At 42.5% G+C, this 24,613-nt stretch overlaps 1 protein-coding gene across 1 annotated transcript in view; it reads left to right on the forward strand.

Annotated features, from left to right (window-relative positions):
* The window catches only part of Gtf2e1 (general transcription factor IIE subunit 1), a 30,445-nt gene that overhangs the window by 1,909 nt on the left and 3,923 nt on the right, over positions 1-24,613 (forward strand). Inside the window, exons 2-3 of the mRNA XM_041673419.1 lie at positions 2,332-2,804; positions 18,750-18,951. Coding sequence (XP_041529353.1) covers positions 2,357-2,804; positions 18,750-18,951 — 650 coding nt within the window. The 5' untranslated portion in view covers positions 2,332-2,356. The remainder of the gene's footprint in view (positions 1-2,331; positions 2,805-18,749; positions 18,952-24,613) is intronic.

Genomic DNA, 24,613 nt, shown 5'->3' on the forward strand with positions numbered 1-24,613 from the left:
TACAGCCACAATGCCACCAGCTACATCTCACCAGTTCACTGGCGTAGGAAGAAGTTAGATGGGGGAGTTGGTTCTGTTCAGTTGAACCCATATACCAGCCCAGAAGCAGAACATGTTAGGTCTGATTTAGTTCAGCCCAGAAGCAGAACATGTTAGGTCTGATTTAATTCATACATTAACTGTGTGAGAAAGGCACTTTAATTACATATGTGAGGAAACCAAGGCTGTGGGTTTTCCAGGGCCAACAGTAAGAAGTTGGCCTGGGATTTCCAAGCTTCAAACTGTTGACCAGAAAAGCCTTGATGTGAGTCACCCCTTTGCACTGATGTTCAAGCCTGTGGAGTCCATCACACAGAGGAATCAGGCCGAACAGCGAGTAGTGCAGGGTGTTCTTTTGCAAGATGCAAACTAGCCATGGGACAAATTGGAGTAATGATCGGGGACTTTGTTGCTTATTAGAGTGATCTAAAGGGATTTTAAAATTAGGGGCATTCCTAATCTGGCTCTTTTATATTAGCTGAAGGAAGGCTCCCGGGAATGGGGCCCAGGGATAGTTAGTATGCTTAAAATGCTGTCTAACTGATTCTGCTTTACAGAGTTGAGAACGAATACTCTGAATCTTAGGGCATGTGAGGATGGGGACAGAGGAGAGCAAAGCAATGGAAGGCAATACAGAAAACGATAGCGCGATGGCCTCCATCTGGATAGCGCAATGGCCTCCATCTGGATAGCGCAATGGCCTCCATCTGGATAGCGCAATGGCCTCCATCTGGCCTTGGGGTGTTTCTGAAGTCATCTGTTCTGTTCTGTCAGTGACTGGGCATGTAAAAGAAAAAGCAAAATCTGGTTTTAAGTACACCATGTAGACAGAATTGGAAAGGTGATCAAAACGTATCGATACTGTGCTGTGGTTTTGATTTGGTAATGAATCCAGACATTCCTAAACATCTAGGGTGATGTCGAGGCTCTGGGATTGCAGGTTTGAACCTAGTGAGTCTAGGCACTACTTTGTTATCTCCAGTGTGTATGGTTATGCCTCAGTACTGTGGTTTAAAGTAGATATTGTAACCTAATTTTTCCTTTATTGTAGGTATGACTTTAACCACCCCTCCCCATAAAAAGTGTATGCGTTGGTTATTTAGGATTTTATAGTATAGTACTGCAGATGTTATTTCTTACAGAAAGAAGCATTATATCCAATAGGGTCAGTTACTTCAGAGTTCAAATTAAAGGTTCAGTCGAAAACTGGTGTTAACAACGTGATGCTCATAAAAATGGTTCAGCGGGGTGTCTATTAATTTTTTTCTGGATAATCAGAAATGCTGGCTGTAGTCTGCGGAGAGCCTGGCTAGTTCAGTCTGGCCATATCAGAGTTATGTGGAAGCAGCCCTAGTTAACCGTCCTCTTAGGCTCCACGTAATGTCCTCATTCATCACAGCACCCGTTTCCTTCTGAGTAAAGCATGGCTTGAGCCTGTGTGAGCCTTCGGTCAGGCTCAGACAGCAGCCGAAATGTAGCCTCTCTGACTTGAGTCCACAGCTCAAGCGCTGTCATGTCAGAGACTTGGAGAGGACAACTTTCCGAGCTGTGGCCTGGAAGATAGATACTCTCAGCATCTGCTTTGCTCTTCAAGGGACCGAATATTAAAGGGGTCCCACCCTTCTTTTTCTTCCTATTTTTTAAGGTTTAGAAGGTGTTTACTTAATAATTATATTTAACTTCCCAAGCTGGTAAAGCACTTTGGATCTTAGCATTAATTTCCTTCAGTTATGATAGTCCTTAATGTTGTCATCTCGACTGGCAAGTTACTTATATGCTTATTCTGTTCTTACTGCGTGACTTCATCGTGGAAGTGTTACTATGTAAACATTCTTGAATCTTAGCAGGAAAATTTTGCTGAAAAGAAGTGAAGTCTAGGGTAATTTGGGAATCTCTTGACTTCTAGCCATTCCTAGAGAGCATGCCATTAAGAATAGTGAACCCTCTCAGAGGTTTTTGTTTGTTCTTGTTTCTCTTCGTGAAATAAAGTGCTGTTGATGTAATATATCATTGTCAGAAATAATATAGTGTTTTGGAATCCAGCACACTGTTGATCATAAAAGTAACTGTTTAAGGATTATGTCAAACTTTTTAGGTGTGGTCTTTTGTGTGCTATAAAGGAAGACCCTGGCTTTCTGTTAAGTACTGAAGTGTGAGAAATCTTTTAAAACAATGTCTGAATGCTTCTGTGGTGCTTTAAGAATAATGACAGCTACCGGTTAGAGGTGGTTGTAGATTAAAATGATTATCATGTCCTCATGCCTACTAATCCCCACATCCCAATCCATACAGTTGAAGTTGAAGCTTGCTGTTGAAGATGGCAGACCCAGATGTCCTCACCGAGGTTCCAGCAGCATTGAAACGGCTAGCCAAGTATGTCATCCGGGGCTTCTACGGCATTGAGCACGTGTTGGCTTTGGACATCTTGATCCGCAACCCCTGTGTGAAAGAAGAGGACATGCTGGAGCTGCTCAAGTTTGATCGGAAGCAGCTTCGGTCTGTTTTGAATAACTTGAAGGGAGACAAGTTCATCAAGTGCAGAATGAGGGTCGAGACGGCTGCAGATGGGAAAACCACGCGCCATAACTACTACTTCATCAACTACCGCACTCTTGTTAATGTCGTCAAGTACAAACTGGACCACATGAGAAGGAGGATTGAGACGGATGAGAGAAATTCCACCAATCGGGCCTCCTTCAAATGTCCTGTCTGTTGCAGTACTTTCACAGACCTAGAAGCTAATCAGCTGTTTGACCCTATGACAGGTGAGACTTACCCTGTTTATGAATCAAGTAAACTAAGATGTCTACTTGTTCTTTGTAATTGTTCTAAGTTGTAAGCCAATCGTCGGCTTTGTCGGAGTGAGTAGGTCAGTGTGAATAAGCATACAGCTCTGCTGTCTTGGCTGGTTGGCTTACAACTCTGAGGAGTTTTTGCATTGCCCTTTTCCTTCACACGGAAGTGTACTTTGGATGGAGTTCTCCCACTGATGGCACTCCTGAACCCCCCACCCCTGTTTACTGCTGCAGCCTAATCTCTGGGTTGATTCTCTACCACTTTGAGGCTCTTCTGACTTTACTTGTGACCTCATTCTTCAGCAAATTATTTTAATGTCTATTTATGTCCATCACTGGCAGGCAAGCTTATAAGCATATTGAAGGAGACTTCTGTACAGCGGGGGGCTCCCTCTCAGACCCCAGATTAAGCACAAAACAAACCCAAACACCTGTTTTCACAGAGAGATACTTTATTAAGCAGGAAAGAAAAGTGGCTGCTTCTTGACTCAGGCAGAAACAGCCACAAATGACCTTGCAGGTGTGACTTTTAAGAGGAGGAAAAGGGGAGGTCTGTGTTAGGATGGGCTAGGATGTAGTGGTGAGGGAGATAGGAGACCGGGGGTGGGGGGGGGGAATAGAGAGGAGACAGACGTAGCACATGGAAAATGGCAGTTTATAAAGGTAAAGGGGGGAATCCCGTGTTACGACGAGGTGTTTAATTTTAATTGGGCTTCTTAATTAGGTGAGCCAAAGGGGTCTCTTGATTGCTGATCTTTGGTAGTCAGCCTTACGAGGAGGAAGTGCCCAAATAAGGAAATAGACCTTATTCAGACTAGCCTGAATCTAATGGGTTTTTGCAAGGCAGAGGGCGTGGGGGAGAGGGACAAGGCCTTCCCTGCCATGTTTGCCAGGCCTTGGCTGGCCAGAGTCCTTCACATATGACACAATATGTTTAAATGCTTTGCTCATGGATGTGCATTTTGCCAGTAGGAGTTGTGTAACTAGGACATGTGCAATGTATTTGGGGGAGGTCTCCAGAGGGAGGAATAGCTGAGACCTAAAAGATTAAATGAGAATTAACCAGACCAAATAATTTAATCTAACAAATGGATCAATAATTTAGATCAATTAATGGAAGAGAGTTGTTAATAGCATATATGATGTGCCTCATTTAATCAGATACTGTGCTTTTAAGAATTTTCATTAACACAATTTATGAACCGTGTTTTCCAAAAATACAGTATATCTGGCATTAATATGAGAAACATTAAAGTGCTGGGTTAAATGGTTTTTTTAAATTAAACTAGGCATGAAACAATTTTTTGTCAATACTTGGACTAGTTTTGTCTAGTTACCTTTAGTGGGCACATTTTATCTAGGAGAGAAGGTTCTGTGTTTTTTGTTTTGATTGTCATTTGTTTTTGAGACAAGACGGCCCCTGTGTGCTCAGGCTGGAACTCTCTATGTTGACCTTGAACTCCTGTTGATCTTCTGTCCCAGTCTCCCCAGTCCTGCCCCCCTCCCCCCAGTGCTGGCCTCAGAGCCGGTTACCACCCTGCCTCATGCATTGGTTGCTTGTTGTTACTGTGATAAGGCAGCAGACCCGAAACTGACTGTGGAAGACTTTTTACTTTTAGTTTACAGTTCCAGAGGGCGGGTCCGTAATGGTGAAGAAGGCATGGTGGCAGGCGGTTGGAGCAGCAAGGCTAAGAAGATACTATGCTTCATTTCCACTGCAGGAAGCAGAGGGAGCTAACTGTCAGGGGCTGATGTTATAAAGTCTGGCCCCAGTGACATACTTCCTCTGGCAAGGGGTCTACCTCTTAAAGGTTACCCTCCACAAATAGTCAGCAGGAATAGGAGAACTCTTTTCAAGACAGTCTACGCTCTAGCCAAAGATGATCAGGAGCCCACTATTTCACACAGCCCGGCCTTGAACTCTTGGTAATTCTACGCCAGGCCCCCTAATCCTGGGATTATAGATATGAGGTACAGTGCTTGGCTATGAGATCCTGACCATCTGAAAATCTAATTAACTATCTTGGGTGTAAGCATTGTTTGCGTATACCAGAGGGATTTCTAGAATTTACCTGGAGCTCTTCATAAATAGGCTAGCTAAGTCTTGGGATTTTTGTCATTTACTCTACTAGGTTTCTTACAGCAGTTTGGGGTTCTGGTTTTGTTATTTTTGTTGATGTTACCGTGGTCTGTCTTATAGTACTGGATGGCAGTGAGAGGTGGTGTCGAGCATCTCAGAAAGTTAATCTGTAGCAATATGCTTCTGCATTTATTCATCATTTGAGGCCTAGTTCATTTTTGTGAAACTTTTATAGGTAATTAACTCATGTGGCTTTTTGAATATCACTCACGTTTAGTGTGGATGAAACGAGTTGTAGTCAGCAGATAGCCTTTGGAAAAGTTGTCTTGATTCACAAGTATAGCGAATAAAGGCAGGAAAAGATGTTTCTGAAAGAAAACTAAAGCTGAGGTGAAGGTTTTGTTGCTAGTCTGAAGAGACTTTGTTTCCAGATGAGGGTGATAGGCAGCAGGAATGTAGGGAGGAGGTGTGTGGGGGAGCAGGAAGATGAATGTAGGGAGGAGGTGTGGGGGGGAGCAGGAAGAGCCACTAACTTGCCGTCCTCGGGAACAGAGCGTCTGAAAAGCTTGCACTAAAGCTCAGGTGGTGGCTTTTTTGCTCCTGGTGTAGCCTGACTTAGCATAACTGAAAATCTGTGACCAATCAAGGACTCTTGTTCTTTAATGTGCTTCCATCTGATGATAATGTGGCTCTTGCTGGGCTTTACAGAAGAACAAAATGTGCTGATTGGTTGATATTAGGCCCCATTCTGCATGTTAATTCAGAGGTAAGAGGCGTGTGTGCATGTTCAATTCTTAAACTACTAATACCTTGATAGTCTTCCCTTGTCTTTAGAAATCCTTGTGGGGTCCCCACCCCCTTTATTTCCTCCTTGTTTTGTTTAGTTTTTCTCTCTCCCGACTTGATTGTGGAGAAAATGGGAAGTAAACAGACATGAGGCAGGGCTACAGGGCCCTTTCTCTGATAATATTTACGCACTGTTTACACTTGTACACAGTCGATTTCCTCCTAACCTCAGCCCTCTGCACACCCCAGATTTATCCTATTTGCAGGCTGATCCTGGAGATTAATGGTGTCTCTGGTGTGATGATGGAGATGACTGAAGGCTTCTTTTGTTAGGTTGGTTAGGTTTTGAGACTGGGACTCAGGTAGCCCAGACTGGCCTTGAGCTGTCTTTGTAGCTGAGAGTGATCTGATTACTGACCTGCCTTTACCTTCTAGGTGCTGGGAATAGAGGCCTGTGTCATCCACTAGCTAAGATGGGCACCTGAGAGCTCCCCTTTGTATTTTGTCCTCAGCAATTCTAGGTGGAACTGTGGTTTAATTTTACCAGCAGGTAACATTCAGTAATTGGATTGGAGCCTTCCATACTTTGATACTTTTGGTAAAAAGTTCTTAACTCAAATATATGGGCAGCTCTTAGCTAATGAACAAAAGGAAGCAACTCCTAGATGAACTCCCCAGGAGCATGGGGAGTTCTGTATTCAGTGAGTAAGGATTATTTTGCTGTTAATTCATGTATAGGCCAGTGATCTCATACTATAGTATACTTTTTCCCTACCACCTATCCTTTTCCTATAGATTTGTAGATTTTCTCCATCTTTGCCATTTGTCCTGGTCTTCCTGGGTCCAGCTGTAAATGTTTAGTCTATGAAGAGCCTTCCCCTCTAACCTCCCATTTGGAGTAATTTTTAAAGTGTCAGCATTTAACAAGCAACACAACTTGGTCATCCACACAGTTCATGTGCAATGCAGTTGCAAAAAAAGGAAAAAAAAAACAGAAAAGAAACCCTAAAGATGTTTTAAGTAAATTTATGATTTTTTTTTTTATTGGACTGCATTCATAGTTAGCATATGGCTAGTGGGCTGCAGGTTGGACAAGCTTGGTAGTCTCTGCCCACCAGTTCTGGGCTTCAGAAGTTTAATCAGACAAAAATAGCTGTTTCAGTTCCAGAAATATGGGGAGGTTATATAATTAAAACAGACATGACATGAGATCCCTCAGATCAGCAGCACAGCATCTTGTGGTTCCTAAGTGCATGTTTTAGATTTAGCAAGCTTTCTAACAATGCAGATAGACTCAGTATTTCTATCTTAACACTCGCCGCCACATGGGATGTAGCTAATGGCACTTCTGAGTTAAGTTTAGCAACATGTGTTATTCTCTTTATATGTTAGGGTTAGCTGAAATGGAAATAGCTTTATGTTTTCCATTTTTAATTTAAAAATATGCACCCGTAATTTCAGAGAAGTTTTTCAAGAAGGAAAAAAAAAGAAATCACCCAAACCATCAGCCTTTTTGTATTTTACCTATATTTATAATGGAAGCCTAGACTATTTTTTGGTCTTTTGGTTGCTTAATGTACCAAACTCTTATTTCTTTTTATAGCATTTAAAATATGGTTTTCTCTACCATAGCATGATTACTTTGTTTTTTGCCCTCTATTGTAAATAGGATGCTTTGTATTCCTTTGTATATATACATTTTATTCTTGATAAAATTTTTCTCAGTAGTAAGAATATTGCCAGAAGAATGTAGTTTTTTGACTTCTATAAATGCTTATGTGGCACTGTGATTTTATTTTAATTGGAATAAAATTCTCTAGTGTTAGAGTTAGAAATATGTTGGAAGCCTTTATTATTACCTAAAGACCACAGAGACTCATATTAAGTAAACTTTGAAATGTATGTAATTAGAAATTCTTAAAGGAATACGTTTACTTAATAAAATCTTAACATCGATGTTTGGGGGTGGCGTAGGTAAGTCGTCAGTGTCGAATGTATGGGTGCCACACCCTCATGACTGTGTTGTATTGTTGGATTTGCAACATTTGTGAAGTCAAGTCACCGGTCTAGGGATGGGAAGGTTGCTGGGATGCTCTGCACAGAATATCGGGGGAAGGGTGTGGGAGTCTTCATGGGGATTTAGCCCATTTTCTCAGGTTCCTTGGGAAAGATATAATCAATTTTAGGATTAGTATTAAGAAGAATTTACTAGCTAAATAAAATCTTTAGTTATAAATAGTTCAAAAATAGCCAACAGTAATTGATCATAGTGATTCACACCTGTGAACCCAGTACTCAGGAGGCCAAGATAGGGTGATTGCTTCAAGTTCAAGGCTAGCCTAAACTAGTAAGTTCCAGGCCATCCTAGGCTAAAGAGTAGATTCTGTCTCAAAGCCAGCAGTGAGGCTAGACCTTCTCTGCTCATGAGTTAGAAGTAATTTAGAATATCCAAGTCAACTTGATATCTAAACTAGGGTCCGACATTTGTGAAAATTTCAGATATGTTAATGTTTGCTTTGAGAGGATGAGTTACTTCTCCCTGTCTTCATCCCTCACTGCTCGGAGCAGTAGATGTCTTTCTTGTAAGCAATGTTTGCAGTTCCTCAAAACACAAACTCAAGAAATCTAGAATCGTTTGCTCAATTGCTGAGTTTTCAGTCTCAAAATTGTGTGCAAGATGCATTAATTAGAAAATTATGCCGAAAAGCTGCAGATTAGAAGAATGAGAGGAATTGGGGAGAGCATTTGCTGCTCAAGTCCAAGGACTTGGTGTTCAAATCCTAGGCACCCTGGTAAAAGCTGGGGCTGGTCATGCATGTCTGTAACCCCACCCAGCATTGCAGGGTGAAGGAAAATCCAGGGCACTCACAGCCCATCCAGCCTAGCTAAGCTGCAGGTTCAGTGAGACTCCCTCAGGGGAATAAGGCAGTGGTAGAGAAGACTAGCCAATGCCGTTTTCTCCCATCGGTGTAAATGTGGGCTTGCGCACATGGGTGTGTGCATCTGCAAATACACACACATACACCACATGCATAAGCACACGTACAAGAGTTAAGGACAACCCAAATCTTTAGGTTTTTTTATTTTAAAATTTTGCTACTATTTAAATGATTTATTTTATTTTTAGTTATGTGTATATGTGCCTGTGTATGGAGTGGAGTATGTTCACATGAATGCAGTACCTGAGGAAGCCAGAAGGGGGTATCAGCTATCCTGGAGTTGGAGTTTCAGGGGCTTGTAAGCCACCCAGTGGTGTGGAAGCTGCCAACAATTCAGCCTCTGCAAGAGCAGAAACTCCTTCTAACCTCTGAACCATTGCTCTAGCTCCCAATTCTGCTGGTTTTGATCCTTTGTTTGCTTGTTTTGAGACAGGGTCTCACTATGTAGCCTTGGCTGGCCTGGAACTTGCTATGTAGACCAACCCTGCCTCTACCTCTTGAAAGCTGAGATTTATGTCATTTGTGACCATGCCTGCTTTTGATCTTGATGGTTTGATAGTTCTATTTTTTTTAGATTTATATTTTATGTATGAGTGCTTTGCTTGTACACCTGTATGTTGGAAGGGGGCATCAGATCCCTTACAGATGGTCATGAGCCACCATGTGGGTGCTAGGAATTGAACTCAGGGCCTCTAGAAGAGCAGCCAGTGCTAGTAACCTCTGAGCCAACTCTCCAGCACGGAGCGCTCTAGTTTTAGAATTTATTTTTGTATGTTGATGCTGACATAAGCTCTAGCTTCCATGTGAAGAGTTGCTTTCTAGTTTTGATTCTGGCATGATATTCAGTTGATTATTGTCTTTCAGATGTGTCAAAACCTCAGACTTTGTGCCTGCCTGCTGTATTTTGAGATGAATTTGATTGAAGCCTAACTTAGAATATGTATTGCAAGCTTTAGCAGTCATCTAAGCACTGTAGTTCACGTTGTTATTTTTTATTCTTCCCCCAGGCATGCTACATTTCGCCTCTTTATAATGAGTTCCAGAACCTAGGAATAGATGGTGGTTAGGCTAGATAAACGTCCATATGCAGGAGGACAAAGCCTGGGGGTAGGGATTGTATTTTGTTTATCATCAGTATATTAAGATCTTCTCAGTTTCAAAAAAAGCTAAACTTACCGCATTTTTGCCTTTTATGTACATATTTATTTTTGCGGTGCTTTACAATGAATTGTTAAGGGATGACTTGATTTAGTTTTGGTGATGGGTACACTGATTATGAAACGTATAACTATGTTGCTGTTATGTGTGTTAGATAATAATTATTTTTTTCATCTATTTTCCCATATTCAATTAAACTGAAGCCACTTCTGTTACTGAAGGCACTTGTGTTAGGAAAGTAGTTTGAAAATCAGATATAATAAAAGGTGGCTTTTTGAGATTTCAATATTTGACTTAATATTTTGATATATGTATCCCCCTAAATGAACTCTTAAAGCTTGTAATAAAGGAATGGATAGAGCTTTAGCCTAAAGAGCAAGCCAGGTCATGCAGCTGTCTCTTGGAATGCCCCAAACCCTTGTCCTCAGAAAGGTCAGTCCGTCAGAGGTCATAGGTCTTCCAGGCTTGGGACTGACTTTGCCCCTCGTTCACGTTCCCAGCAGCCGTCTTGTATCTTGTGAGCAGCAGGGATGCCTTTCCTTGCCTTTCCGCAAGAACCATCCTCACTGCCCAGATGCTGTGGGGCCATGACAGCGTATCAGAGGTGACTCCCTTGAATTCTGTATGAGAAATAAAGCGGTATCCCCTTTTCTCGCTGCTGCTTCTCTTTCTTTCCCTTCATAATACTTATCCGTAGTTATTTCTTTATCTTGACTGCCTGCCAGTAGAATATGAGCACCAGGAAGATAGCTCAGAATAGGGTTGGCTGGATTTAGGAAAGCATAATGTGGAAAAGCCGTGAGGACATCAGACCTACTGTTTTTGGTCCAGGCTTCTGTGCAGTAGTCATGTGATCGCCCCTGCCTGTCCAGCCTCGAGGATGTGGGCTGCATGGGGATGACTCATGCAGCACTGCACTTTATCAGAGTAGCTGGGCCTATTTTGACTTTTAAATTTAATCTTTGTAATTTAAAAAAAAATAATTTTTTTAAATTTTTTTTAAATTTAAAAGTAAAGGAAAATGACTAAATGGTATCTCAGTCTGATGGACACCTTTGATGTCTGACAGCGAGGCACGGACGGGTAGATAGCCCTGTGTTTGTCTGGTTGGAGGGGGAATGCCCTCTTCAGTAGTTGTCTGGGGATTTCAGTTTTGCTCTCTCTGCGAGTGTCATCATTTATTATTGCTGCCCCTTTTCTTGGTTGCGGGTATCCCAAGCACTCCATTGTCAAACGAAGGATGGAAAACAGGTTTTTTGCTTTGGCTTTATTTGTGTTCAATGTTTCCTGAACACAAATGGCTGAATATTCAATGGGTAGTGTCAGTTACAGTGAGTAACTTGTGAGAGGCAGGCAAGGTGCAGGCCTTGCCCAGCGTGTACTCAGCACTGAGATCTTGTGTCTCACCGGGTGGCAGTGGTGGCGCACGCCTTTAATCCCAGCACTCGGGAGGCAGAGGCAGGCGGATCTCTGTGAGGTTGAGACCAGCCTGGTCTACAGAGTGAGTTCCAGGACAGGCTCCAAAACTACAGAGAAACCCTGTCTCGACTTCTATTGACCTTTTTGGTGGTTTTTCTTTTACCCCTTTGTTATAAGTCCCTATCTCCACCCTTCTCCACTCTGAATTCAGTTTTGTTCCTTTCTTATATTTAGAAAGTTAAAATGATATAGAAATTCCTTTCCCATTTTCTTTGATGTGTGACTTACCTTCATTACAGAGCTAGGACATTGATGTACTATCAAATAAATGGTCCTAAAATGGTTCTGAAATGCCTATTTGTAAAAGTATCTTTTTCTCCCTACTTCAAATGCCTATTTGCAACTGGATTTACTTTGATCCTTCTAGCAAACATAATAGGTTAGCGGTCAGCTAAGTAAATGCCAGCCATGTGATGGGCACTTAATGCTTGTTAAACTTTTTAATGCAATTTTTTCCTTTTTCTCTTCCTACTTAAGAAGAGTGCTTAGTATAAATACATGGGAAAATAATACAGGACCAGATTTTCAAAGTCAACCAGAACTGAAAGGCAGACTAGTAACAAAAGACAAGTAAGGACTTCAGAGAGGTTCTTGGTGGTGTGCCAGCTTTCATTGTTCTCTGACTATTCCTAGCTGTCTCCTGTCTCCATATTAACATAATGTATACAATATATGTGAGGAATTCAAAAATAAGCCATGCAAGGTAAGGTCAACCGCAGCTCCTAAATACCTGTTGAACTAAAACACCCACACCAACATAGGACCTAAGATGACAGGTTGAAGGTGGTCGTCTACAGAGACTATCAAAGAGAACTAAAAGTACTTTTAGAAGCAGTTACCTAGTTTAATAGTTTATACAGCTTTGCCTTTAAAGGAAGACATCCCATTCCTCTATGTTAGCGCCAAAGCAAGTGGCTCTGGGCAAGTTTGTTAGATTAGACAATACGTTGGAGAAGGGGTGTGTAATTCAGGTGGTACAATGAGTTTAGTCTTTGGAAGCAGAGTGTTTTGAATCAAGGTTTAGTGGTTTTTGTTTTCAAGATGTAATGTAGTAAACTTATTATCTCTAAGCCTTTATTCCCATATATGTCAAGCTTGGACAATATTATACATACTTGCCTCTGATGAATACATGGGAATATTTATAAAGTAGCTTTCTTTAATAGTTTGTGAGAACAGATATATAACCCCTTTCCTTGCCTATCCTATCATCGTCAACTTTGTCCACAGTATTGTGTAGCTTTCCCTTTCTCTGCTCCCATTGTACGATCTGGCTTGTGTGTTCTCTGTAACGTGACTTGACTTCAGTTTCGGGCATCTCTGTCGGGCAGCTCACAACATCCTGTAACTTAAGCCTCAGGGGTCCATTACTGTCTTCTGGCCTTACAGGCACCTGCACATACATGTGTATGTATGCACACACAAACACACAATTAAAAAATAAACTCTTAAAAAAAAAAACAAGTGAAAGAAATAGCCCTTTGGCATTGTGTAGGACCACCAACAGCTTTTGGTTTTAGGTATTTATGTGGCAGAAGGTACAGTGGAAAGTTCCTAGAAAACTCAAGTCTCAGTCAGAGGTGGGAAGCCTTCCAGAGAAGCCTCAGCTCCATGCGTCCACCGGTGTTGTAGTCAAACTTCCAACAGAAAGGCACCAGCCTGCCCTCTGCTTGTATCGTCATCGTTTTTATTGATTTAGTTATGTTTGTTTTGCATCCTGCCCTCAGTTTCCCCTCCTTTCTCTACCCCCAGTTCCTCCCTCCACCCTACCTCAGTCCCTACCCCCTAATCCACTCCTCCATTTCTCTTCAGGAAAAGGTAGGTCCCCCATGGATGTGAACAAAAATGATACGGCGCATCGAGTTGCAGTAAAACTGAGCACCTCCCCTTGTATTAAAGCCGGCGAGGAGTAGGGTCCCAAAGCCAGTAAAAGAGTCAGAGACAGCCCCTGTTCCCACTGTTAGGAGTCCCCCAAGAAGACCAAGCTACACAACTAGGCAGTGTGCCTAGGCCAATCTCATGTAGGCTCCGTGGTTGTCGGTTTGCTCCTGAGCCCAGGTTAGTTGATTCTATGGGTTTTCTTGTGGTGTCCTTGACCCTTCTGGCTCCTGTAATCCCCTCTCCCCTCTTCTGCAGGGTTCCCTGAGCTCTGCCAAAGGCTTGGCTGTGGGTCCGCAACTGTTTCCACTAGTTCCTCAATGAAACCTCTGATGAAGTTGGGCTAGCCACCGATCTATGTGTATAGCAGAGTATCATTAAGCTTCATTTCATTGACTTTTTTTTCCCTCCAGCTGTGTTTGGTTCTATCCTAGGTCTCTGGGTCATCTAGCCAGGCAGTGTCAGGGTGGGCTTACTCTCCTGGCATGGGTTTCAGACTAGACCAGTCATTGGTTGACCACTCCCTCAATCTCTAGGCCACCCTTACCTCAGCACATCCCATAGGCAGGACAGACTGTACGTCTAAGGTTCTGTAAATTGAGTTGGTTTCCCACTCCCTCCCCTTGAAGTCTTGCTTGATCCCAGGAGATGGCCAGTTTAGGCTACACATCCTCTATTGCTAGGTGTCCTAACTGGGGTTATTCTTGTAGATTCCTGGGAGATTCCCTTGCACCAGGTTTTTACCTGATCCCAAAATACCCCCCCCCCCCCTTTCCAGTAGTCTCCTTCAGTATTCTCCCCCTCTGTCCCATCTGTGACCCGCCCCCCTTCCCCGCTCCAACCTGGTTGCTCATGTTCTCATCCTTACCTGCCCTCGGTACACTTGTAAAGTCTCTTGTAATAAGGGGAGCTGGCCGCGTCCAGCCTCCCAGCTAGCTTATCCCCTGAAATAATCACACAGAAATTGAATTAATTAAATTACTGCCTGGCCCATTATATCTAGCCTCTTCTTGGCCAACTCTCATATCCTGATCTAACCCATTTCTACCAATCTGTGTTCACCACGAGGTTGTGGCTTACCCAGAAAGACCCTAACCAGTGTCAGTCTCAGACAGGAGCTTCATGGCATCTGCCACACTGCCCTTCTTCCCAGCATCCAGTTTGGTGTACTCCACTCACCTAATTTTCTGCCCTATCAAAAGGCCAAGGCAGTTTCTTTATTAAACCAATGAAAGCAACACAAACACTAGTCTCTGCTATTTCCCCTTCCCAGGAAGATCTGGATGTCTGCCTCTCCCATGAACCTTCCTTGTTATCTAGTCTCTCTGGGATTGTGGGTTGTCACATGGCTATCCTTTATTTTATAGATAATATCCACTTATGAGTACATACCATGTTTGTCTTTCTGAGTCTGGGTTACCTCACTCAGGATGATTTTTTTTTCTAGATCCCTCCATTTGCCTGCAAATTTCATGATGTCATTGTTTTTAACAGCTGAATACTCCAATGTATAGATGGATCACATTTTCTTTATTCTTTCCTCGGTTGAGGGACATCTAGGTTCTTGCTATTACAAATCATGTTGCTATGAACATAGTTGAGCAAGTGTCCTTGTGGTATGACTGGGTATCCTTTTGGTATATGCCCAAGAATGGTATAGTTGGGTCTTGTGGTGGATTGAGGTTTGTTTTTTTTTTTTTTTTCGAGACAGGGTTTCTCTGTGGTTTTGGAGCCTATCCTGGAACTAGCTCTTGTAGACCAGGCTGGTCTCGAACTCACAGAGATCCGCCTGCCTCTGCCTCCCGAGTGCTGGGATTAAAGGCGTGCGCCACCACCGCCCGGCTGGATTGAGGTTTTGAACCGGGAAATTTTCTAAGAAACCACCATACTGATTTCCAAAGTGGCTGTACAAGTTTGCACTCCCACCAGCAGTGGAGGAGTGTTCCCCTTGCTCCACATCCTCTCCAGCATGAACTGTCATTTCTATTTTTGATCTTAGCCATTCTGACTGGTGTAAGGTGGAATTTCAGAGTCATTTTGATTTGCCTTTTCCTGATGGCTAAGGACATAGAACATTTCTTTAAGTGTGTCTTGGCCATTTGAGATTCCTCTGTTGAGATTCTCTTGTTTAGGTCTGTGCGCCATTTTTTAATTGGATTATTTGGTTTGTTGATGTCTAGTTTCTTGAGTTCTTTATATATTTTGGATATTAGTCCTTTGTCAGACATGTAGCTGATGAAAACATTTTCCCATTCTGTAGGCTGATGTTTTGTCCTGTTGACAGTGAGGTCCCATGTATTAATTTTGATTCTAGCCTTTGTGCATTGGTGTCCTGTCAGGAAGTTGTCTCCTGTGCAAATGTGTTCAGGGCTATTTCCTACTTTCTCTTCTATCAGGTTCAGATACACTGAAGATTTATATTGAGGTCTTCTATTGACTATGACTTGTTTTGTGCAAATGAGTTTTGTGATAGATGTGTGGATCTATTTGCATTCTTCTACATGCACCATTTGTTGAAGATGCTTTCTTTTTCCCACTGTATAATTTTTGACTTACTTTGTTGTTGAAAATCAGGTGTCCATAGGTGTGTGGATTTACTTCTGGGTCTTTGATTTGATTCCATTGATCCACCTGTCGGTTTTTATGCCAATACCATGTGGTTTTTATTAGTATAGCTCTCTAGTAGAGCTTGAAATCAGGGATGGTGATATCTTCGGAAGTTCTTTTTTGTACAGGATTGTTTTAGCTATCCTGGGTTTTTTTGTTTTTCCACGGGAAGTTGGCATCTCTTGTTTTAAGGATCTTTCTTGCCTTGAGTTTGTCTCTTGATTCTTGTACTAGCTCTCCCGAGTCTCTTTGGATATGTGATCTACTTGGGCATTAGTTACCACCCCTATGTTTTGTACCCTCCTATCTGATTTTCTAGTCTGATAGCCTCTCTTGAGCTTTCAGTAGTTGTAGTAAGTGGGCTTCTAAAGCATATCTGTTTTAACAGTCAATGAATAACATATATTCAGATATCTAAAAGCAATGTGATGTTTTTTATCAACAAAGAAAAGGAAAATTACTTATTTTATAACATTGGTAAATGGTATTCTTGTCCAGTTGATTATTCTCATGTCTTTTGTATGTACATGTTGGTTTGTATGTAGGAGCATGCAGCCTGTTTGTTGGTTCCTCAGATGCCGTCCTTTTTATTTTATATTTTTAAAGTCAGAGTGTCTCTCTGGCCTGGGACTTGTCTCGTAGGCTAGGCAGGCTGATCCTCAGGGATCTGCCTATCTCCCTAGGATATAGTTCCCTGGAACTATAAATACATGCTACGTGTCCTGCTTTTTCTTTGTTAAGCCTGGGTTATGGGGTTGCGCTCCGGTCCTCATGTTTTCAATGGAAGCTCTTTACTTACTGTCTGAGCTGTCCTCCCAGCCCTGATGACTCCAAAATCTTTGTGTTCTTTAGTCAGACATGCATATAGCAGACACTTAAATTTGCACATGCAAGAGAAACTACATGTCAAGAGGTGTGTTCAACTGTTTTAGTAACATGGTGCTTGAGAGACTTTGGTAATTTTCTAGAGGATTCAAAAAATGGGCTTCTATGTTTGCTGACTGGCCCAGTGGGTAAAGGTACCTGCCTCCAAACCTGAGAACCTGAGTTTGAACCTGAGAATCTGAGTGGGACCTACACTCAGGGTGGGAAGAGAACTGACTTCTGTATACATTATGACGTGTATATGGGTGTTTACATGTGACTGTATACACACATACACACACAAATACACATATAATATTACTTTAAAATGTTAAAGAAAAATGGGGTTAGTTCTTTGATGGGGTGTTTTATAAATTTAATAGCCATATCTTACGTATGTGGCTAGAATAGCAAAAGGGTAAAACTGATTGGCAGAGAGTCAGTAGTAACTTAGATTCACCGGAAATTGTCCATGGTTTTGCAGAGTCCATGTCTATCTATCAGGCAGGCTTCTGTATGACTTGGTTCTGATTCACTTCTTTGATTGTTACATTTAATGTGACAGTCTTTCTGACCAACCAACCAACCACAGCCTAGCCGTGAGGTCTGGGCTGCCTCCTAGCTTTGAGGTACTGTCTGTCCTCTCCCATACTGAGGATAGATGTACAAAATTGAGAAGATAATGTTGTAGAAGCGGTGAGTGATCAAAGCATTCACTTATTCTTGGCCATGCGGGTGGGAGGCCTGGAAACATATTCAATTGGGAAATGTCTGGAGGATTTGGTGTCATGCTGAAATAGAAATGCTTATTTTGTTTATTCTGTTACTGGGAGGGGAGGAGATAGTCCTTGTTATGTGTCCTGCACTAGTACTCAATTATCCTCCTTAATCCCTCGGGTAGTTCTGTAGGAAAGGAGGATGCACGTCCCTGGGAGGAAGGCCAAACTGGAATGGCAAGTCTGGCAGTAGTGCAGACTGTAGGCAGTAAGACACTAGTTAGCATCATAGTTGAGCGGATTTGATTCCTCCCCATCACCAGCTAGTTGGGTGACCTTGATCCTATCCATCGTGGTACAGTCCTAGCTAAAGGCGCTGTTATTCTCCTGCATTAGCTGTATGTCTCTGACAAATTATGAATTCCTTGAGAGCCTTGCTTCTGCTGGCCCTTTCCAGAATTAGTGTATAGATCAAAAAGTGCAAGTGCATACTTTAGAAGCAACACTGCGTAAATAAAGGATTTGTTAACCACAGGTGTTTATGACTGGGTTATAATATTTTGGGACCAAATTTTACAGGGCCTTGATTTTACTTTGCAGGTGTTCGAGATTGAGCTATCAAATAGACTTTAGATCAGGAGGTTAGGGTAATAACTAGGGTGGTACAGGAACTGGGGCTGGGGAGGAGAACCTAGAGATCATTGCAGTTCTATGTTGAATGTAAATGGTTTATAAACACTAAGCAATTGCCCTTAAAGAGGTGGCTGTTGGATAAGAGCACTCCGTGCCTTTGCGGAGGAGGATCGGCGTTTAGTTTTCAGCATGTCTGTCAGGCAGCTCACAGCCTCCTGCAATTTAAGCTGTGGGGTCCATTACCATCTTCTGTCCTCACAGGTACCTGCACATACACGTGTGTGTGTGTGTGTGCGCGCACACAAACACACAGTTAAAAACTCTTAACAAAACACCACAAGTGAAAGAAGTAGCCCCGTGGCAATGCCTGGGACCACAAACAATTTTTAGTTTTAGGTATTTATGTGGCGTTTTCTAAAATACTAATTCAGATGTGTAATGTATGAAGAAAACTTGAAAGCGCTAAGCTTTAAGTAATAAGCTGTAAGTTAAAATAAATATAAATGTATTAGAAATGTTGTGATTTTCAAAAGCTATGGGGATGAGATTTTGAGATGTATAAAAATGCTGGGCATGTTTAAAGATGGACACGTCTGGTAAATGAGAAATTGTAGAAATTTTAGAAAATTGTAGAATCTAGATGGTAGGTATATAGATAATCATTGTACAGTTTTTCCTGACTTTTGGTGTGAAAGTTTTACTAAAACATTGGCGGAGGCATGGAGCTAAGGCTTCTCTGGCAGACTTCTGACCTGAGATTTGACTTTTTCCGTAGGAACTTTCCGCTGTACCTTTTGCCACACAGAGGTAGAAGAAGACGAATCAGCAATGCCCAAGAAAGATGCTCGCACACTTTTGGCAAGATTTAATGAACAAATTGAGCCCATTTATGCCTTGCTTCGGGAGACAGAGGATGTAAACTTGGCCTATGAGATACTTGAACCGGAACCCACAGAAATCCCGGCCCTGAAGCAGAGGTGAGTGGAAGCCTCCCCTTGACCTTTCCCACCTTGCTTTGGTTTTGATCTTGGAGGGCCGGAGTGAACGCTCCAGAGACTGAAGACTGGATGTCCCAGAGGTTCTCAGCTCCGCTGCGCTTGTCTTACTAACTTGTGCTGTGGTCAGATTTGTTGTACTGACTGTAGTAGAACGGAGGCCTGCGGCACTCAGCCAGTTGAAGCTAATCCTAAATTAGTTGTGCCTCTTGGGAATATTTACATTTTCTTAGTCATCTTTTTTTTTTTAATTTTTCTTAAGTTTTTTGGTTCTTTGAGACAGGGTTTCACCGTGTGCTTTGACTGTCCTGGAACCAGGCTGGCCTCCAACTCAGAGATCCACCTGTTTCTGCCTCCTGAGTGCTGGGATTAAAGGCGTGCGCCACCACTGCCGGCTCGTAGTCAACTTTTAAAGGCCAAACTTCTCTCAGGAATACAGCATTTTCCTATAGATTTTTGTTTGCTTTCATATTAGCATGTACGCTTTGCTAGAGTGTTGGCATACGTGCTTTGTTTTTACTGACCCTCCTCCCTGATTTCTCTGCCAGGCCCCTGCCTCCACTTCCAGCCCCCACAGACACCACTGCATCCCACACAGCCCTCTCCTCTTTCCACTTTCCTAGTTTTGTTCTCTCTCTAGTGCTGTGACCAACAGCCGCGTGTGTACTCCCATGCACACACGTGTAAACATTTAACACTAGGGCTTATGTATGAGTGAGAGCATACAGCATTTTGTTTTAGTCTACCTGCGAGTTAATACTGCTAACAGTGGCTCCTTCCTCCTTTTTCAATGTGCTGTGGTGTTTGAATCACTAGGCAGGCTTGGTTCTACCATGCCATGAAAAGGCATTGTGTTCTTTTTTTTTTTTTTTTTTTTTTTGGTTTTTCGAGACAGGGTTTCTCTGTGGTTTTTGAGCCTGTCCTGGAAGTAGCTCTTGTAGACCAGGCTGGTCTCGAACTCACAGAGATCCTCCTGCCTCTGCCTCCCAAATGCTGGGATTAAAGGCGTGCGCCATCACCGCCTGGCAAAGGCATTGTGTTTTAAAAGATTTATTTGCTTTTAGTTTATGTGTGTGAATGTTTTGCCTACATGTATGTAAGTTCACCACATATATGTCTGGTGCCCACAGAAGCCAGAAGGTGTCAGATCCTCTGGAACTGAAATTACAGGTGGTTGTGAGCTACCCTGTGGGTACTGGGAAGTGAACCCAGGTTCTCTGCAAGAGCAGCAAAGCCTTTAACCTTTGAGCCATCTTTCCAACCCATAGGAGTTACATTACTTTTGGAATTGCCTGAGTGAGAACTGGTGTCAGGGAGTGTTCTCTTGTTCTGCCCTGTCTTCCTTTCCTTCTTCTTGATACTAAGGTGAATTCATATCCACCACCCTGCTCCTGACTCTAGAGCCAATTACGATTGTATTTGTGTGGGGGTTGGCGTTTCTGTTTTGTCATTTATTTATTTATTTATTTATTTATTTTATTGAAAATAGATTTTCGTTCATACAGTATATTCTGATTTTGGTTTTCCCTCCTCCAACTCTTTCTAAATCCTTCCCGCTTCCCCAGTCACACAAATCCACAGTGTTTCTTTTCTCAGTACAAAACATAAACATCTAAATAATAATAACAACAACAGTATAAGATAAAATAATTTATAGGACAAAACAAACATAAAAAAGAGCCATAGGAAAGGCACAGGAAATACATACAGATGCTGAGACACATATTCACATACATAGAAAATTTCTTAAAACAAAACTGGAAACCATAATATATAAGCAAAGGGGAAAGGGAAAAACCCAGAGAAAGCTTTATCAGACAAAATACCTCCAAAAATGCTGTTGAGTTCATTTTGTGTTGGCAGGCATGGGGCCTGCGCTTAGGTGTGGTTTATATACCCAGTGTGATTCCATTAGAGAAAACTAATTTTTCCTTTGCGAGTGATTACCAATTGGAGTGATTATCAATTAGCTTCTGGGTTAAAGATGGGGTCATGTGTCCCCTTCTCCACAGCGCTGGGACCCCAGTGACTTGGACATGTGCAGGCCTTGTGTACGCTGCCCCAGTCTGTGAGTTTGTCTGTGTGTCAGCACTCTTATGTCTAGAAGACCTGTTTCCTTGGTGTCTTTCATCCCCATTGACTCTTAGAGTTTCCCCGCCTCGTCTTCCGCAGTTCCCTGATCACTGAGGGGAGGGATTTAATGAGACAGCGCAGCCCATGTAGGACCAGCTGCTCCAAGGTCTCTCACTCTCTGCACATTGTCCAGATGTGGGTCTCTGTGTCTGCTCTCATCTGCTGCCTGGGGAAGCTTCTGTTGATGGCTGAGCAAGGCACTGATACGTTAGTATAGCAGAATATTGTCAGGAGTTATTTTATGGCAATGGCCCTTTAGCAGATCAGTAGTATTTGGTTTTCCCCTAGATCCATATTTACCCAGTCTCAGATCCTTGACCCCCAACCAGGGCAGTGTTGATGGTTTGCTCCGTCGCATGGAGTAGGCCTTAACTCCAATCAGATAGTGGTCAGCTACGCTCGCAGCTCACGTGCCGCCATTGCGCCAGTGTGTCTTGCAGGCAGGCACCTTGTAGATTTCCGTGTTCTTAGCGGGGTTGGCGTTTCCCTTTCTCCTCTGGCAGCGTGCAGGGACCTCCTTACCATCAGCACTAGTCAGTAGGGGCGAAGGGTCTAGATAAGCACCAGTTTGACTTCTCCGTGTTCAGAGTTGTGCAGGGTTGTCTTCAGCAATAGGTGTTTACCATCAGTTTATGGAGAGCAGCCAGTGACCCTGGCAATAGTCTGAGTTTTGGAGGGCTTTCCATGGGACTGTTGGCCAACAACTCAATTAGATAACCTGTTCCCAGTACTGGAGATTCATTTGGTGACAAGAGATGTCTGTTTGGGGCTTTGTCTCCCCTGTTATTTGGTGATTCCAATTTAGACTTCTTTCATATATGTATATATTTTAAGAAACTGCCAGGTGGTGGTGGTGCACACTTTTAATCTCGGTCTCCACTCAGGAGGACCTCTGTGAGTTCCAGGCCAGTCTGGTCTACAGATTGAGTTATAGGACAGACCAGGGTTACACAGAGAAACCCAATCTCAAAGAGAGAGAGAAAAACCTCTGCTGTATTAGGTTTCCGTACAAGCCCTCAAATAGCTCTTAGTTCAGTTGTCCCTCTGGATTTCCTGCTTACCCCTCCTTCCTGTGTCCTCTCCGTTTGATCTTCCCTTTTCAGTCCCTGTGATGTCTCTCTCTGTTTCCTCTTTCTAAGGAGATCACATTTGCTACCCTCCCATCCCTTACTCTGCACCTAACTTCTGTGGTTCTGTGGATTGTAGGCTGCTTATCAAAGACCTAACAGTTAACGTTCACATAGAAGCGAATATATATTTTGTCTTTTGGTCTGGATTGCCTCCTTCAGCATGATTTTTTTCTAGTGATCCTTCTATGTTTTGTTTTAATTCCCTCTGTTATTTACTGTTAAATAGGGAGTCCTGAGCTAATTGCATTTCTTCCCAGTTGTACGGAGAGTTCTATAACTCAGTTATTGTGGACTAACACCTAATACTATGTGTCAGTTAGGATGCCTTTACCTGTGATAACTTGTCTTCTGTGGCCGGAGGCTCTGACTTAGTGCTGTTCTTAGCTCAATTATGATTTCTTTTTCCATCTCTGTTCTTCCCTGTGTATCATCCACCTAGGACTAGGAAGGGAGCTGCCCTAAGGTCACCATCTCTGTCTTACCCTAAGGTAATCTTGATTACCGGCAGATGAAAATATCCAAATGCAGAGAAAATGGCATCCTTTCCTTGTGTCTTATTTTAAGTGTGACTGAAGAAACGTTCCTAGGAAACATCCTTTATCTTATCTGTTCCCCTATGTCTTACTGGCTAGAATTACTTTGTATATTTATTTTAAATCAATTTCTGATAAGGGGGATAAAATTACATAATTGGTATTCAGACCAGCTAAGTTTCACTTTGGCTGGGAAAGTTCAGAGTTCTTTGGAGCAACTAGCCGTTAACATTTAAGTAAAAATGGTAAACAAAAACTGAGGAGTCCTAGTTAGCAGGGAAGTATCACCGTCCACATCACAAGCAGGCTGAGGTTTAACTCAGTAAGTCAACTCATTGGTGAGATGTAAAGATTTACTGCCATTTAATTGATGCTACAAATAAAAATCTACCTTGAGTTTCTGTAAAAGGATACCAGAAGTCAGATTTTAAGGGTTGCTCTTCTTCATTCATTCCTGTTGTCATTTCTCTCTATTTTCTTCTTTCTCTCTTCATAGTACCTCTTTTGACTGCATGAGATAGTCTTCAAAGTTAACCCTGAGGTTGAGTTGAGGATTATGTATAAAGAAAAACAGTCTCAGAGAGTTGACCAAGTAACAACAGTAATAAAGTAAAGACAGATTCACACCGGAGTGCTGTGCCTTTCTTCTCTCTTGCCTGGAGTTAGCTGACTCTGGAAGCAACTTTTGAGGAAGATAGAAAAAGCGAAGATGTTGGCTGAGGATAGACAAAACATAGCATTGAAAGGAGTTGAGGAAACGGTGAGATGAGCAGGGAGAACTCTGCATGTAGGATAAGCACGAAAACAAAAATGGATCAGGACGGGAAAATGAAAGGACCATGAATGCCAAGGGGGAACGCAATATAAAAAGCCGAGCTACACTGAAGTAAGTAGTCGGGTTACAGTAAGGGAGGTGGAATGTCTGGTGACAGATATGGCCAAATTGAGGCAAGTGGTAAACAATGCAAAAGGCAACATTATTTGAATACAGAAAGGAACAGAAGGTAGAGGGAAATCAAGTGCTTGCAATAGTGTCATGAAATATTACAAAAGCAAGACATAAAGATGGAGTGGATCTATTTGGTCGGATCCAGAGTGGGAGCAAGGAGACAGTAGGGAGGAATTAAAAGAAAGTATTAAGACTAGATAGAACTGGTGCCAGGGAGAAAGGCTGCAGGCAAGAGTGGCACAGAGTATCCCTGGGTGCAGGTAGGATAATGAAAAGAATGCAGAGGCAGTTGCTGTAAAGTGGGCATTAAATAGCTTATTGCTTGGTTTCAAAAGTATAGGACCAAGAGGCAGGGCGGGAGGGCTAAGGTAAGCCTGAGACTACCTATAGAGAGTTGTCAGAAGCATAGGGTTATAGAGACAAGTAGCCAGCCAGACTCTTGAACACAGGCACATGAGAGGAACCTCAGTTCAACATGTGACAGACAGCCCAGGGAGCTCTTTCCCAGGAAGAAAGAAAGTGACTTAGTGAGCAGAACAGCAAGGATGGTGGTTCCTAGTGGCTTATGACGAATGTTGCTTAGGTTTAGGATGAGCTGGCTTCCAAAAGGCTAGCAGAATGCAGGGAAATGACTTAGAGAACTGTGAGAGAAGGTGAGGGAAATCATAAGGTCTAGAGTACCTGTGGCACTGGAAAACATCACAAGAGATGTGGACTGAGCAGGTATCTCAGGAAGCATGATTGCTTGTGGGGTGAAACCTCTAAAAGGCACCTTAGAGACAAATCGGTTAAAGCGAAACCGTTAAAGCAGGGAAAATAGGAAGCCGAGGGAGAAGGCAAACTTGGCTTGGTTCATAGAAATGGGGAAGCCCAGTGATTGGAGAGAGAAGGACCCATCA

Source organism: Microtus oregoni, unplaced genomic scaffold, assembly GCF_018167655.1.
Source record: "Microtus oregoni isolate MIOR12 unplaced genomic scaffold, Mior012 000023F_ref0000262, whole genome shotgun sequence".
In the NCBI taxonomy this organism is placed as follows: domain Eukaryota; kingdom Metazoa; phylum Chordata; class Mammalia; order Rodentia; family Cricetidae; genus Microtus; species Microtus oregoni.